This window comes from Lipophrys pholis, assembly GCF_963383615.2.
Source record: "Lipophrys pholis genome assembly, chromosome: 16".
NCBI lineage: Eukaryota > Metazoa > Chordata > Actinopteri > Blenniiformes > Blenniidae > Lipophrys > Lipophrys pholis.
Genome location: NC_137634.1, coordinates 12,034,112 through 12,048,535, shown reverse-complemented (window position 1 = coordinate 12,048,535; position 14,424 = coordinate 12,034,112). Strand labels below are relative to the sequence as shown.

The 14,424-nt window shown below is 43.3% G+C and overlaps 1 protein-coding gene across 1 annotated transcript in view; it reads left to right on the top strand.

Annotated features, from left to right (window-relative positions):
* zbtb16a (zinc finger and BTB domain containing 16a) overlaps positions 1 to 14,424 on the top strand; it is a 154,652-nt gene that overhangs the window by 3,274 nt on the left and 136,954 nt on the right. Inside the window, 1 exon segment of the mRNA XM_080482780.1 lies at positions 32 to 1,348. Coding sequence (XP_080338906.1) covers positions 111 to 1,348 — 1,238 coding nt within the window. The 5' untranslated portion in view covers positions 32 to 110.

Sequence of the window (14,424 nt, the reverse complement as noted above, 5' to 3'; positions counted from 1 at the left end):
TATTTTTTTTTTCATTCTCTTTTCCATGCAGGTTTACAAAGATAGCTAAAAACACTGCTGAGCGGGGAAGGCAAGCCTCATGAGTCGGCCTCGTGGATCGCATCGACATAATGGATTTAACTAAAATGGGTATGATCCAGCTCCAAAACCCCAACCACCCCACTGCCCTGCTGCAGAAGGCCAACCAGATGCGTCTGGCGGGGACTCTGTGTGACGTGGTCATCATGGTGGACAGTCAGGAGTTTCACGCTCACCGGACTGTGCTAGCGTGCACCAGCAAAATGTTTGAGATCCTCTTCCACCGCAGCAGCCAGCATTATACCCTTGACTTTCTTTCACCAAAGACTTTTCAGCAGATTTTGGAGTATGCTTACACTGCCACGCTCCAGGCCAAGGTGGAGGACTTGGATGACCTTCTGTATGCAGCAGAGATCCTCGAGATTGAGTATTTAGAAGAGCAATGCCTCAAGATCCTCGAGACCATCCAGTCCTCAGATGAGAACGACGTCGAGGCCAACGCTAATGATGGCAGCACAGAAGAGGACGACGAGCGGAAAGGCCACAATGGAGCCAAGAACTCCAAAAAGCATTCCATGGAGAACCCTTATCTGTCAGGTACCCATCAAGCCTCCACCCTGGCTGGCATGATCGACCAGAGTCCCTCTGTCTCCACTTCCTTCGGTCTCTCCACCATGAGTCCCACCAAAGCAGCTGTGGACAGTTTGATGAGCATCGGCCAGTCTCTGCTCCAGCAGGGCTTCGGTGGTGAGCACCTTGCCCACGGCAACACACATCACCTGATGCCAGAGATCAAGACTGAAATGATGCAAGTTGACATGGGTGGCAATGGCCACGACAGCCCTCAGAACATGGAGTCCAGCGCTTCCAGCAATGGGGAGCGAAGTGGGGAGGACAGGAATCGAGATGGTCCAGGAACACCGACCAGGAGCAGTGTGATCACCAGTGCCCGTGAGCTCCATTATGTCCGTGATGAAGGCATGGGTGACCCTCAAGGTGAGGTCAGCCAGATGGGGCTCGAAGCAATGGCTGGAATGACAGAGAAACATCTGGCCTCACTGTACTCCCTACCTGTCAATCACAAATCTGATGTAATGATGTCCATGCCGGTGTCCATGGCCTCTACTCTCCCCATGTCTCCAGCCCTGGCTATGTCGATGGACTTCAGTGCCTATGGGGGACTCCTGCCACAGAGCCTCATCCACAGAGAATTCTTCAGCAAGCTCGGGGAGCTGGCAGCGGGCATGAAACCAGACAGCAGGAACCAGCACGAACGTTGCAATGTTTGTGGTGCAGAACTACCAGATAATGAAGCAGTGGAGCAGCACAGGTAAGACAAGTTTTATTGTTTTTTTCATTTTGAAAACATAAAGATTATTGTATATCATTTGATTGATTTAGCTGTAGATATTCAGAAGTTTCAAACACTTCGTTATCTATGTGTATTATGTATGTGATGGCTACAATTATCAGGTGAAAAATAACTGTTTGACTTTGGAATCAATGAACCAATCATTCAGTTAAATCGTGTTTTTGACTGAAATGGAGAAAATCACTTTTTACCCCATTAATCTATGTGGACATAGAGCAAGTGATGTCCCTCCGCAATCACACACATCTTAGTTCTGTGTGGCTGACAGCTCAGGCCCAAAGATTCACTCCTTCAGTAACTGCTCGGCCTGCACAGGTGACTGCCGAAGCAGTGCTGTCTCAACATTGTCCAAGACCATTAGTCACACCTTACAAGATGTGGGCGGCAGCTATCACACACACTTACCAAAGTGGAACCCCCTCGTCCAAGAACCGAATCTCCTCCTCTTTCCCATAACTGCACAAGGGGGGTCCTTATTAGCTTGATAATTGGAGGAGATGGTCGGCCCAGGAAATGAGTGCTAAACCCGGGCTTTGAGTCACAGAGGTGGTTCTAGGACAGGAGAGTGGCAGTAAATGTGGGGTTGTATCAGTCGGTTTATAAAACACGAGTTAAGCAATTTGAATTTTTAAAAAAAACAAATGTTATGAAATGATGTGGATTTACTGCCCCATGCATCTGTAAAAGTGCAGACAGCGCACCGGCACCTTGTAGAAGTTTCATGCGTCACGTCTTTGCTTTTTTTCCTCCCTCCCTCTACGATGTAGGCCACCTTCTCACCCTGCAATGTTTGCTTGAATCAATAGGAATGCACAAAGTTCACTTGAGGATTTGAACCCCATCACCCATCCCATCCCGAGCCAGTGTTTTGGCAATACATGGCTAACTGAGCACTGAACTGATTCCGTCCAAGCTCCTTAGTTTCTAAATCTGTCTCACTGTTGTTTTTAGAAAATACTGAATATTACAGAATGGCTTTTACTCCAGAGAGAGGTGTCCTTGTTTGCAGCCTTACTCTGTGATACAGTGCGGCATTTTGCTCCAGTTGTACCAGCAGTGATGATTTCAGCTACTTTGTAGTTTATTGGTATTGGCAGTTACTCTAAAAGTGTATTGAATTGTTTAACCTTCACTCTTGTTCTTTGAAGAGTTGACAGTTAATATGTTTGGAAGTGGCTACGAGCGGTTTATGATCAGTTTTAAGAAGTCACACTTTCACAAAAACACCCTACAGCGTGTGCGTAAAATGCAAAAGTAATGTAGTCTTATCGTGTTAATGGTCAGGCTACACTAGTCTCTATCTTGAGAAAAGTCTGGCGTGTGAAATGGTTGCCTGTGTTTCAAGAGGAATTTCATCAATTCGCTCAAGCTGGGAAATCTTGTATCAAAGGAGATTTCCAAACCGTTTCATGCATTGATCTTCCCGCTTCAGCCCATAGCATACTAATGGGTTAATTTAGACTGGTTGATACTCCGACACGACACTGTTTAATATTGTATGCGCTGTCCTGACAGCCTCCTGAAGTATAGAAATCAAACATTGCATCATCCGCCGTCTGCTTTTGCCGTCCGCACATGAAAGGTCTGCCGTGCTACCCTGAGATGCCTGATAATTCAGACACTCCTCGTGTCCTTAGAAATTCCTCTGTGGGTCATTTGATAGCGTATCAAGACTGCCCCCCCCATTTACAGCCTGTCATTCTGTTCATTCTTTTGATGCCAATGCAAGATGTTTTATTTCAGACAAGTGGAGTCGTGTTCCCTCCGACTAATTACACATCATTTCCTCACTGCCACTGTGTCAGGGTCACCGCTGCTTCTGCAACAAAACACACGTTAAAGAAAAAAAAGAAAAAAAGAAAAAGATGGCAAAGTTCACTTGGTGCAGGCAGGTCAAGTCAAACATGAGTGTAATTATATCCAGATGTGGCGCAGGTCAGCGGTGTGAGGTGTCTGTGTGTGCTCCTATGTTAAAATGAATGCACCAGAAAGTACCCACTTCCTGTATAAATCTAGTCTCCGCTCCCTTTCATTCCTCGGTGCACTGGATTATATCATAAAGAACACCACCACACCCAGACTGAGTATGCTTTATACCGGCTCTGCGAGATGTGTGTAAGGACTCCCTCGTGGGATTTAAAAACATATGCTGATAAGACGTGTAAGCACAAGGGATGCTACCTTGAAGTTAAGTCATAAAAATTCATGTAGGCCAATTTTGCAGAAATTATTCAGAACTGTCCGACACCGGAAACTCTTATTGAATATCTTATCAGCATAACAACGTTGCCTCATTTTTCTGATGAAGTTGTAAAATCAAATAAAACTCTGCTAACACAACTTATTGATATTTTATCACTATTGTTAAGCAGTGATTCTCCATCAGCTGAAGTTTCTTTGATATAAGTTATCAAAGTATTTTTGAAGTGTAGGTGTAATACGAACACCAATTTACCATATTTTCACATTTCTTCCCAAATAAATGAATGAAGCTAAAAGTTGAATTTTTATTTATTTTTTTATTTTTTTAAATAAGTGCTTTAGGTTGAATTTGCAAAATTTAAGCAATCCCCTCTTGACCACAACAACTTTTTCCCTCTCTGAATCTTCTAGAGCAGGCCACCACATCACCTCCCCTTTGACAAGCTGGGATTTATTTCTTAATGGAAGCCCGGGGTGAGCGTTGTTAGGGCTCCAGGCAGACAGGATTACAGCAATATTTTAGTAACCCTTACACTGTGTAAATAATCAACACAGGAAGGCCCTGAGTGATTATTGAGAAAATAGATGCATGATGCAGAGGGCTAATTCTGCCGAGGCGGGGTAAAAAAAAAAAACACCCCAAAAAAAAAACACATGCTCCTCTGCTTGGTATTCCAAACACAGCATCCAATTCACGGGAACTAGCCTTGGGTTTATCTCTTTCACTTAATCGTCCATTCTCATGCAAATGATTGACCCTCGCTGTAATGTACATCACATAAGTGAAAAAAGAGCCTTTTTTTTAACAGAGAGCCTTTCCAGCATATAGATGTTAAACATTACTGATAATCACCAACTGTCTTTTTATAATCCAGTCTTTTTTTTTTTTTCTTTATGTAGGAAAAAGAGGAAGATTGAATGAATAGGTTAGGTCAGTGAATCCTGTCTGCTTTGTTTTCCCCGTGTTATGTTTTTAATTTTGATGACAGTATTGGGAAGACGGAGGGTGGGGGGGGGGGGTATAGAGGGGTGGGAGTGGTAGAAATAATCACCCCTGCGTTAACCCCCGCACGCGCGCACACTCATGTTCATTACTTTTCACACACATTCCCCCTCGGCAGCCGCGGCTGCAGCCAGCGCTCAGTCTTCCGTTTCCTCTCCTTTTGTGGCAAAGAGGAACGGAGGGCGCTCTAATTCCCCGGGCCCCAGGTGTTTAAACAGCGGGCCCAAGGCTCTTATCTGTGCATATCAGAGTGGGAACAGATAACCCTTGGCACTCCTTCTTAGTAAACCAAGAGCAGATTGAGCCCAGATAGCAGCCCATAGCGTTTGTTGCAGGTGATAACGATGTATGCACACACACGCAAACAAATGCGTACTCACATATATTACCTATATGTTGTAGAAGTTAGTTTTTTTCCTTTTATACTTTTGTGTGCTTTGGCCACGATCAACCATTAACCAGCGTGTTTTTTTGTTTTTTTTTGTTAAACAGCATTTACTCTACGACCGACTGGGTGGTTGTGTTTTGGATATTTAATTATTCTCTCTTAGAAATCCTCAGTTGATGTGCCACTATTTTGTGAATGAAGCTTCGAGAGATTTTACCGCTTGTCTGCTTGATTGACACGTCTGAGCCGTTCAGTCCGCTGTGGTGGTTTTCCACTTCTTCATCCCTTCTCAGTGCCATCCAACCAAGATTTGGGATTTGTGGCCTATTTAAGCAACTAAGATGTTGGTGAGTTAGGAGCAATCCTATTCTGTAATATAACAGATCATTTTGAGGCTTTTTAAAAAGAACAAAAAAACCCAAAAAACATTGACCAATCACTGATCATTTTCTGATGGTAACCAGCCTGAATTTACAGGGATGTATTGATTTACATGCCGTGGGTATCCATTTGAAATAAAACAGAAAAACCTTTTGAAAAATTCTGACACTTGTTTCATTTCAACCAACACAGATGCAACAATTTTGCAGCCACTGTAGCGACTAATAGCATCAAATGTCTCTAATGAGACCCACCAGAAGCAGCCGAGCCCAGAACTCAGATGATCAAATAGAAAAATATAATATGATACAGTCAAAACACTGAATACCTTTGATTGTCTTCTTGTATTTTGATGTCACTGGGAAGGTTCTGTTAGTCAGCAGTGTAGAAAGCAGTGAATAGTCATTGGAAGAAATAAAGCCACAATGACGGGGCCAAATGGGGATAGCTGAAGCACTAGATCAGAAGCCTCTCTAATATGACAGGTTTTGGCCTGTTCCCAGTATACAGTAGTTAGGACTCATCAAAAGTGGTTCAAGGAAGGACATCCAGCTGCCTGGCCCATTATGTCTGTTTCGGAAGAGCCACTGTTGCACAAAGTGCTGCAAACTTTAATTCTGGCCATAACCGAAAAGTGTCAGGGATGTTATTCTCCGTCACATCGCAGCTCTCTTCATATAAGGCTGCATTTCGGCGAGCCATTCAGGCTGCGCGTGCTGACATGGCCTACCGAAAGTGTTTCTAAAGAGCGCGCGAGTGTCAAGAAGGTAGTTGAATAGATTTTTTTTTTTTTTTTCATCATGCGTAAGGCCAGGTTAGTGTGCAGAGTTTATTGGGGAAGATGAGTCATAGATGTCTCTATGAGGAGAGAGCAAGCTGTTAGAGGGAGCTTGATGCCCTGGGCAGTGCTTTGCTGCTAAACCTTGAGTCCTGGCATTTGTGGTCGTGTCATATTGACATGCAGCACTTATCTAAACATCACTCCACCGCCATACTTTCTTGATGCCGTTGGTCCTTACAACACGATAATGCGTCCCGCCACAGTGCAGAAATTGTGCAGGAATGATGTGAGGACCGTGACTAACAGCCCAAGGTGTTGACCTGGCATTCAAATTTCCACAGACCCTTGATCGTATTGAGATCAAAGATCGGTGCGACTGAGGATCTGGCTCTGACATCTGTGTTGCCTGATAGCAGAGGACGTTTTCAGAGGTCCTGTTGAGCCCATGAATTGATGGGTCTGAGGTGTCTCGGTAGCACAAGCTCCTCTTTTATCTCGTGGCTGATTGTTGTACATTATTTGACCTTGTTGAATGATGGTTTGAGTTTAAATATTGCACATTTTCATGAGAGTATGTGATGATTTATCCACTTCTGTGCAAACAAAGTCTTTTTGATGAAAATGTGACCTCACAAACTTAGCATGCAGGCTGATAAATTCTAATTATTGCTTGTTTTTGCCGAGATATGACACACAGACGCCTAATGCAGTGTTGAATCAGCAGACACTGGTTTGTAGCATTTGTTGAGTGCGGTGTCAGTGCTCCCTGCTCCGATATTGCACTCAGACAGTCCTACAAAAATAGCTGTGCTGGAAAAGAGATGGATAAATATGTGTGATGTGAAGTAGGTAGACTGATATTTGCTTTATTGTCTCAGTCTTGCTCAGCGAGTACAGTATGTCACCTTTGATCTGAAATAAAATAACTCAGACTAAAAACAGCAGCAGGCTTGTGATCCTAACCTGTAAAACTGTGCAAGCATTTTCCTGCTTCCTGAAAGCAGCCCGGCAACAAAGCATCCATTACATGGCAGTGGATTACCCTCTATTTGAAATCACTCAGTGAGCTAAGTCTCCCCGGCTTGCACTCAGAGGTACAGTACATGTTGGTGTAATAATCCAATAGCACAAAAAGCCTCACTCAACGAAAACACCTCTCCAAGAAATACCTAAGCCACAGACAACAGCAGAGGGCTTATTCAAGTCTGGCTGCCACATCGTCTCTCTTTTTATCCTCACACAGGTGCTTTTTTTGCCCCTTATTGGAGGTGCAGTGTTTGTTTATGCCCCTGAGGAGCTGCCGCTTTGACCGGGCCCATGGTGATAGCCACAGCCGAGGCAGCTGCTGGCTGAGGCCCAATTATAGACAGGCTTTAAAAGGCTCTGGTTGAACCGTAAAGATTTACACCGCCATCGCTCTGATCTCAGATCTGGGCTCTGTCCTCACTGTCAGGATAGGGAGATGTATCGATTAAAGACTTAACACAGGGGGCTACATCATGTGGAATGGTCCACACACATATACGCACACATCTTTCGACAGATCAGGCATTTTCTATTCATGCAGTCTCGCAATATCATCAGGTGTCAGAGTAGGAGCTCGTTTTTAAAGAAAACTAAATAATTTCTTTTTGTGGGGGGGGGGGGGGGGGGGGAGGGTGGATGGGGGGGACAGTAATGAGGGGAGGGGGTAATGCCAAGAAAGAGGATGGAGGTAGAGGTTGCTGGGTGTTTCTAATATCCAGACAGTGACTATGGCAATGGTGGGGGGCGATCTAATCAGCCTGCTGATTAGATCGCCCCCCTCCCTACCCGAGATAAGAGTGGAGGGAGGTGCTAGCGCAGTATAGGTTAGCAGCTTGACTTGGTACGACCAGCTGCCTCTGCGTGGCCAGCAGCGCTCGGCAGACGTGGCCTTTGCTGATGCGGTCTGGCATGGACTGCTATGAAACAAACACATTGAGGCCCCCTATCTTTTGTCTCTGTGGGGGCCTTGTGGTCTGAAGGGAGGGGTAAGGATAACATACAGTACTGGAAGTTGGCCTTGTGTGTCTGTCCATGCAAGCGTATGGGATGTTTTTACTTTTTTTTTTTTTCTTCCCCATGAAGTGGCCATGATACGGGGGCTCAAGGGTAGTGCTAATTACAGCTAGTTATCAGGTGACATGCAAATGAGTTTGTTATCGGCCTGAACTTCCTGATGTCTATCTCGAGTCCCAGAAGCTGCCCTCGGTGTTGTGCTACCGTTTCTCCCTAAGTGCAATAGATTTATTTTTTTTTTTTGTTGTTGTATGTTTTTAAGATTGATGTTGAACTTACCAAGCTCTCTCGGCATGCTTTCTTACTGTATTAAAGTGCACGCATCATTGTCGGCTCTCCCATCAAAAAAGAAAAAGTCAATAGAATTAGAATGATCTGGCCTTAAAGCTCAGTGGGTTTTAGTTCTGGTTCACGGAGCCCTTCCTCTGTTCTCCTGGACCTGAACGCTCTGGGTTCTAATCCCATCGATATCCCATTAGCATCCTCTCTCTGGGTCCCCGCCACATGAAAGAAGACGTGTCGGTTCCCTCTCTCTGATTCTATCACTCTGGCAGACCGTAGGGAGGACGACCACAATGAGCAAATGTGCTAGAGCCAAAGGGCCAACCCAAGTGTGCTCACAAATGTGTGTATGTGTGTGTGTGAAAAAGCTGCCACTGCCACCTCGGAGGCCCCCTTGCCTCCCTGGGAAGTATCAAACCGGAGCCCTTTCGCGGCTTCCAGCGAGAGAGAGCTTCTAATTAGCCTCTTTGTTGCCACTTGAATGGTTTGCCAGAGATTGGCAAGGGGCCCCAGTGGAGTGATACCAGCACGCTAAGAAGCTGGTCATAAAAATTACCCCCCATTCTCTCCACCGTCACCTGCCACAAAGGAGCTCTCAGGTAGGAGAGTGAGGCCGGAGGAGCGCCGGGTGAGCTTTTCATCCCTCATCTTCAGAGGCCCAGGAGCCATGTTGGCTCAACAGGTGGATTCCGGGGCCACTCGGCTCATAAGAGGGCAGCATATAATTAATAGCAGAATCAACTGGCACGATGGCTTCTAATCACTACTGCTATTGCTAATGTACACTCTTTAAAAAACAAACAAAAAACAACCCTCCTACAGGCGATTCGCCAAATATGAGTACATTAGACTGACCATTAGTGAACCAGTTTTAAGACTCATGGTTTGATTTTTCTTTTAAAAAAGAAGAGTATGTACAAGAAGAGTAGTCTGGGTAGAGTAACAATCAAACTCATTTAGCTTAATTTTTTTCTAACTTTAAATAAGATGTATGGTATTTTAAGGAAAATGAATCGCTTCTAAATGAGACCCTTTACTTTTTTTGGATAAAACATATGCAAACAAGAATCATATTTAAGATTCAGCTCTTTGCTTAATCCTTCCCATGATTTTTAGTGTATTTCAAATTACTCTGGTATATTTGTAGTCCGTTGATCTTTATTTAATTGCTAATATATAATTGGGTTAACTGACCATTTATGTATTTGCAATATCGGTTGTACTTATTGTAGTGTATTTGATTGTAGCTGTGAATTAATCACATTCATGTATTTATTGCTGGCAAGTTTCTGTAAGAGGATCTCAAAAGAATTCTCTGTGATCAGTAAGTATTGTAGTAAAATGAATGTTGGTCAAACAAAAATCTAAATCAAAGTTAGAGCGCCAACAGGTTGATCAGTTTTGAAGCAGTTTGCTTTTCGGTTCAACTCTCTCAGCAGCTCATATTTTCATCGTGATTGTTTTGGTAAATCCTCCATGAATAAATCATAAAATTAATTATTTTCGTACATTAGTCTTTCACAGGGGGTCGACAGGCTGGACTCTTATGCTGAACTTTTGACAGATCCACGCCACTGCGGCGAGGATTCAGACGGATCAAAGTTTCATATCTAAAGATGAATGCGATTGTGTTATCGCAAAGCCGGCGATCCGACCGTCGCACCATTCAAAAATGCTCTCAGATCTACACTTCTGGCAACTGACATGCTTCTTGGTGAGCGGCGTGGCAGGAGTGCCATGAATGTCAAGGCGACTTGCAGCTTTAGAGCTGACCGACACGTTTTAAGCTTCGCTGTAATCCAGGAGGGATCAGTTGGGTAAATCATGGCATAAAGCTTAAAACCATAATTGATTTATGTATTTGCTGACCGAAGACGCCCAGAGAGATTACTAGGGAGAGGGAGCTGATGATGGATAGGGCGACCCCGTCACACAGCCTGCATGCGAGGTGGGGGATGAATTCAATTGAAGGCAGATTTGTCTGCTTGAAGAGAAAGAATGTCTGAAAACACTGAGCGACTCCGAAGAAATAAATCCATGTCTTTACAGAGGTTCAATTACAAACACACTCCCCGTGTAGTTCTGTCATTTAAAAAGACAATTCACTCGTTTCAAGCTTAGTTAACATTGGTTATCAATTAAATCTTAACAGTGAAACGATGCGGATTTGATTGGCAGCAGCCTGCCAACATAAGAAATCAAGCTGAATCACAAGTGGTTGTGAGAAACGGAGAAATACTCAGATCCCCGCAACAAAACTCTCCTCAGAATTTTTGTTTTTGTTTTTCATGTCTCTTAAAGTTTTGTTTGTTGACTCAACAAATTAAACTGTCACATTGATTCCTTTTCTGTTTACATTATCTATTATGGGGCAAATTGAACATATGATAAACTATGAAAAATTGTCTGAGCTATGCACAGTACACACAAAAACTAGCCTAGTTTTCATGTCAATTGCATGAAATATATAGTAGGACAATGGTGCTCAATAGCATCAAATCAATATTTTATAGGTTACAGACTTTTTATGTTGGAATGTGTAAAACATGTCTGATTTTGGTCAGTGTGACACTCTTCAACATACTTTATCATGTCTAAAAATCACATTATGGTATTAATTTACACTTCAAAGTATTCAAAATATCTTTCGATAACACTTTGGGGTGGCGCATTTTAGTGATTGACCTATTAGATATTGATCAATACATCCCATTTCTAAGTTAGTGTGACCAGGTCTGCAGAGCAAAGTCTTTTTCTTTCTCCAATCAGAATTCCTCTGAACTCTTTTATGCATTCATCTATGTCTGTAAACTACTCCTACACCTTACAAAATGTGTAGCCTTTCCGTTGTAGCCGCAATCCCACCGCCGCAATTGCATTCTCTCACGCGAAGACAAAATATCTGATCCATTTGTGCGTGTGTGTATAATTTCTTACGGCGGCTGCTGAGCATTCATCACTTTTACTTTAATTGGCATCATATTTCCTGGATTGCCGCTGATGAAGTATTAAGCTGTGAAAGTCATTTAACTGGTCACATTGTTGTTCTGCTGTAATCAGCCCATGAATTTTCTCTCCTGACACATTATGAATCCTCTCTTTCTTGTTTACTGCCTGACTGTCAGGCGTCTCCAAGGTCCTTTCTTGACCGTTTCCAGATTGTTTTGTGTTTGTCTGTTTGTCCCTGGGCCCTGAAAGGCGAGCGAGGGATAGTAAAAGAAAAGAGGGGGAGGAGGTGGGTGGTGAGTGAGGGGGGGGAAAAAAAAGCCATTCCATTTCCTGGACTGATCACTGAAGCGGATGGCTCTGACATGTCATGACTCAAACAGCATCATTTCTGCCACTCCTGTCTGGCTGCTGACCTTACAAATGATGCTGTAGGCTCCCGCCATATGCCATTAAGCATGCTGTAAAACAGGATGGGTTTTTTTTTTTTCTCTTCTTCCCTTCATACGTGCAACAGTGCTCACACACCCTCCGCAGCGTACACTCCCTTTTTTCTCACCTTTTGGAAAAGAAAAGGAGATTACAGCAGCGGTTTTCTCTCTGATGGTATCCTTCTTTTTTTTTTTTTTTTTGTTCCCCCTCTTCCTTCCCTGCTTGTGTTTTATTGCCTCCTGTGAGTGTTGGTCTGAGGCGAGGAGCAGAAGCTTCCCTAACAGGTGTTTGGGTGCTTATCGCCCACGTCTGTGCCCTTATCTCTGGCCCTCAGCTTCCTGCATCCTCTCTCTTGCATGCCTCAGACTGGGGATATATTTCACTTAGCCTCTGACCCCAAACCTCCTTCTCTATCTCTCAGGGTCTCTCTCTCACTCTCTTTCCCCAACTTACACACACACACACACACACACATACACACACCCAGAAGAGCTGACTTGCTGATAGACACGATGAGGCTGTGGAGATATTTCATCATCATCATCATCACCACCTAACAGTCTTTGTTTTAATCTTCTTTAAGACATTACCTGTAGGGATCCCAAATTTGAGGATTTTTTTCTGGGTAATTTAGTGAAGTTTGTTGTGCCCACATTGTTTTGATTGACTGTCCATGAATGTTTCGGTGCACGTTGAGACTTGCGCAGACCAGTTGTGGTAGTCGGGTGTTTTCTTCCCATCGTCGCCAGTCGTGATGGAAAGAGAACAGTAAAGTTACAGTGGGAGCATCTTGGTGGCTTCTGCACAGCGTGAGCTTCGATGGTGTTTGCACCCGCGAGTTTGATCCAGCATTTTGTCAGTGATTGGTCTCAGGCTTTAGCTCCACCTCCACATTCCCTCTATCCTTCCCTGCTCCCAAGTCTCACACGGGGGACAAAGGCTAAAGTGTCTGTGGGATGGGGTTGTGACGGTGGTTTGGAGGGGGTTGACCCCCTCCAAGGACTTGACAGGGGCCCTTTTTTTTTTTTTTCTCCCCCCTAATCCCCATTCTGAGTGGGCACGGAGGGGAGAGAGCCCACAGTCTAACACCCATGAGAGAGTCTTTTGTGAGCTGTGGGCTCTGTTACAGTAGGATGGATGCAGGGGTCTCAGGCCCCAGATAAACTCTGGGGTCGCCAGGCCCCCCGTTATTTACAGTAGGCCCTTTCATTGGCCGAGTGAAACAGGAGCCCATGGTGGAGGTGGAGGTAGCAGTGGGGCTTGAGGGGACGTCCACTGTTCGTGCTCAGCCAGGCCTCCACTATAGGTCAAAGAGCACAGGGGGTGGGGCCACAGGGGTTACAGACCTGACTTTTGTCTGAGTGTTGGGGGAGTTGCTGCTTCATTGGAAAGAAGAAAAGGTGTTGGGGGTTGGCGGGTGGGGCTTGTCCTGAGAGAACAGGCGGCGCAGATGACTTCCATGCACTTTTCTATGATGGGACATAAATAGACTAGGTATATATTACACGTATTTTGGAGAAATATTGAATTTATTTTAATCTGTTAAGCAATTTGAATAATAGATTCATTTATTGGTTTGCAATAAAATCCACCTATGTGTTGCTTATCTATGCACAGAACCCCATTAACCCTATACACTGCATTCATAGAAAAAACACACCTCCGAGCATTATCACAGGATACTCACTTTAATTCTAAATAAACATCTGTAGCGGTACATTTCCACATAATAAAATAGGTTTAATCACTTAAACAATAAAAGTTCTCAAAATTAGACAAATTTTACTCGATTGAGCAAAACTGTCCAACTATATAATGCATTATTTACAAAAAACTCACCCTGGATTTTATTTAACCGACTCAATAACAATATTATCCTTATGTTGAAAAACTGCCACTAGTTTTGTGAGAAGAAATTATCTTAAATTATTTTTTGCTAAATATTAAAACACAACAATTTTTGTTATGTCATAACATTTACTGTCTCAGTATGAACTAAAAATGTAGTTTTGTAGAAAAACATGGTCCCATTTACATTAATACATCACTGAATGTGCTTCAAAAAATGTGTTGTATGTATATATATATTTATGTTACAGCTCATTAAAATAAGGTTTTTTTTTTTTTTCCAATACATATTCTGTTGCACAAAACAGTTCAGAAAGTACTCTTTCTGTTTGCAGGACACACACTAAAATGTTCAGAGAAGGAAATTATGTTTTTACTTTTGTTTAAAAAGAAATTTCCAGCGCAAGCATTTTTTTTGTATTATAAAATCTAATCGAATGTAGACAACTTTTTAAAACCATTCCAGTTTAAAATACGTCAAAATAAGCACATTTGTGTAAAATCAGATTCTGACGTTCAGAAACCAGACATCTTGTAATTCTACCACAATCTCTGTTATTAACCTCAAATATTTTATGCTTCTTTATAAACATCACTTTATTAGTTTGTAAGAAATGTGGGAGTGACACTAAATGGGTTAAAACCTATCAAGTATTCAAGGTTATTAATAACTGTAATTCATTCAACAGGTCAGTCTTACCCATCAGCCAAGTTGTGGGTTTGACAGAGAC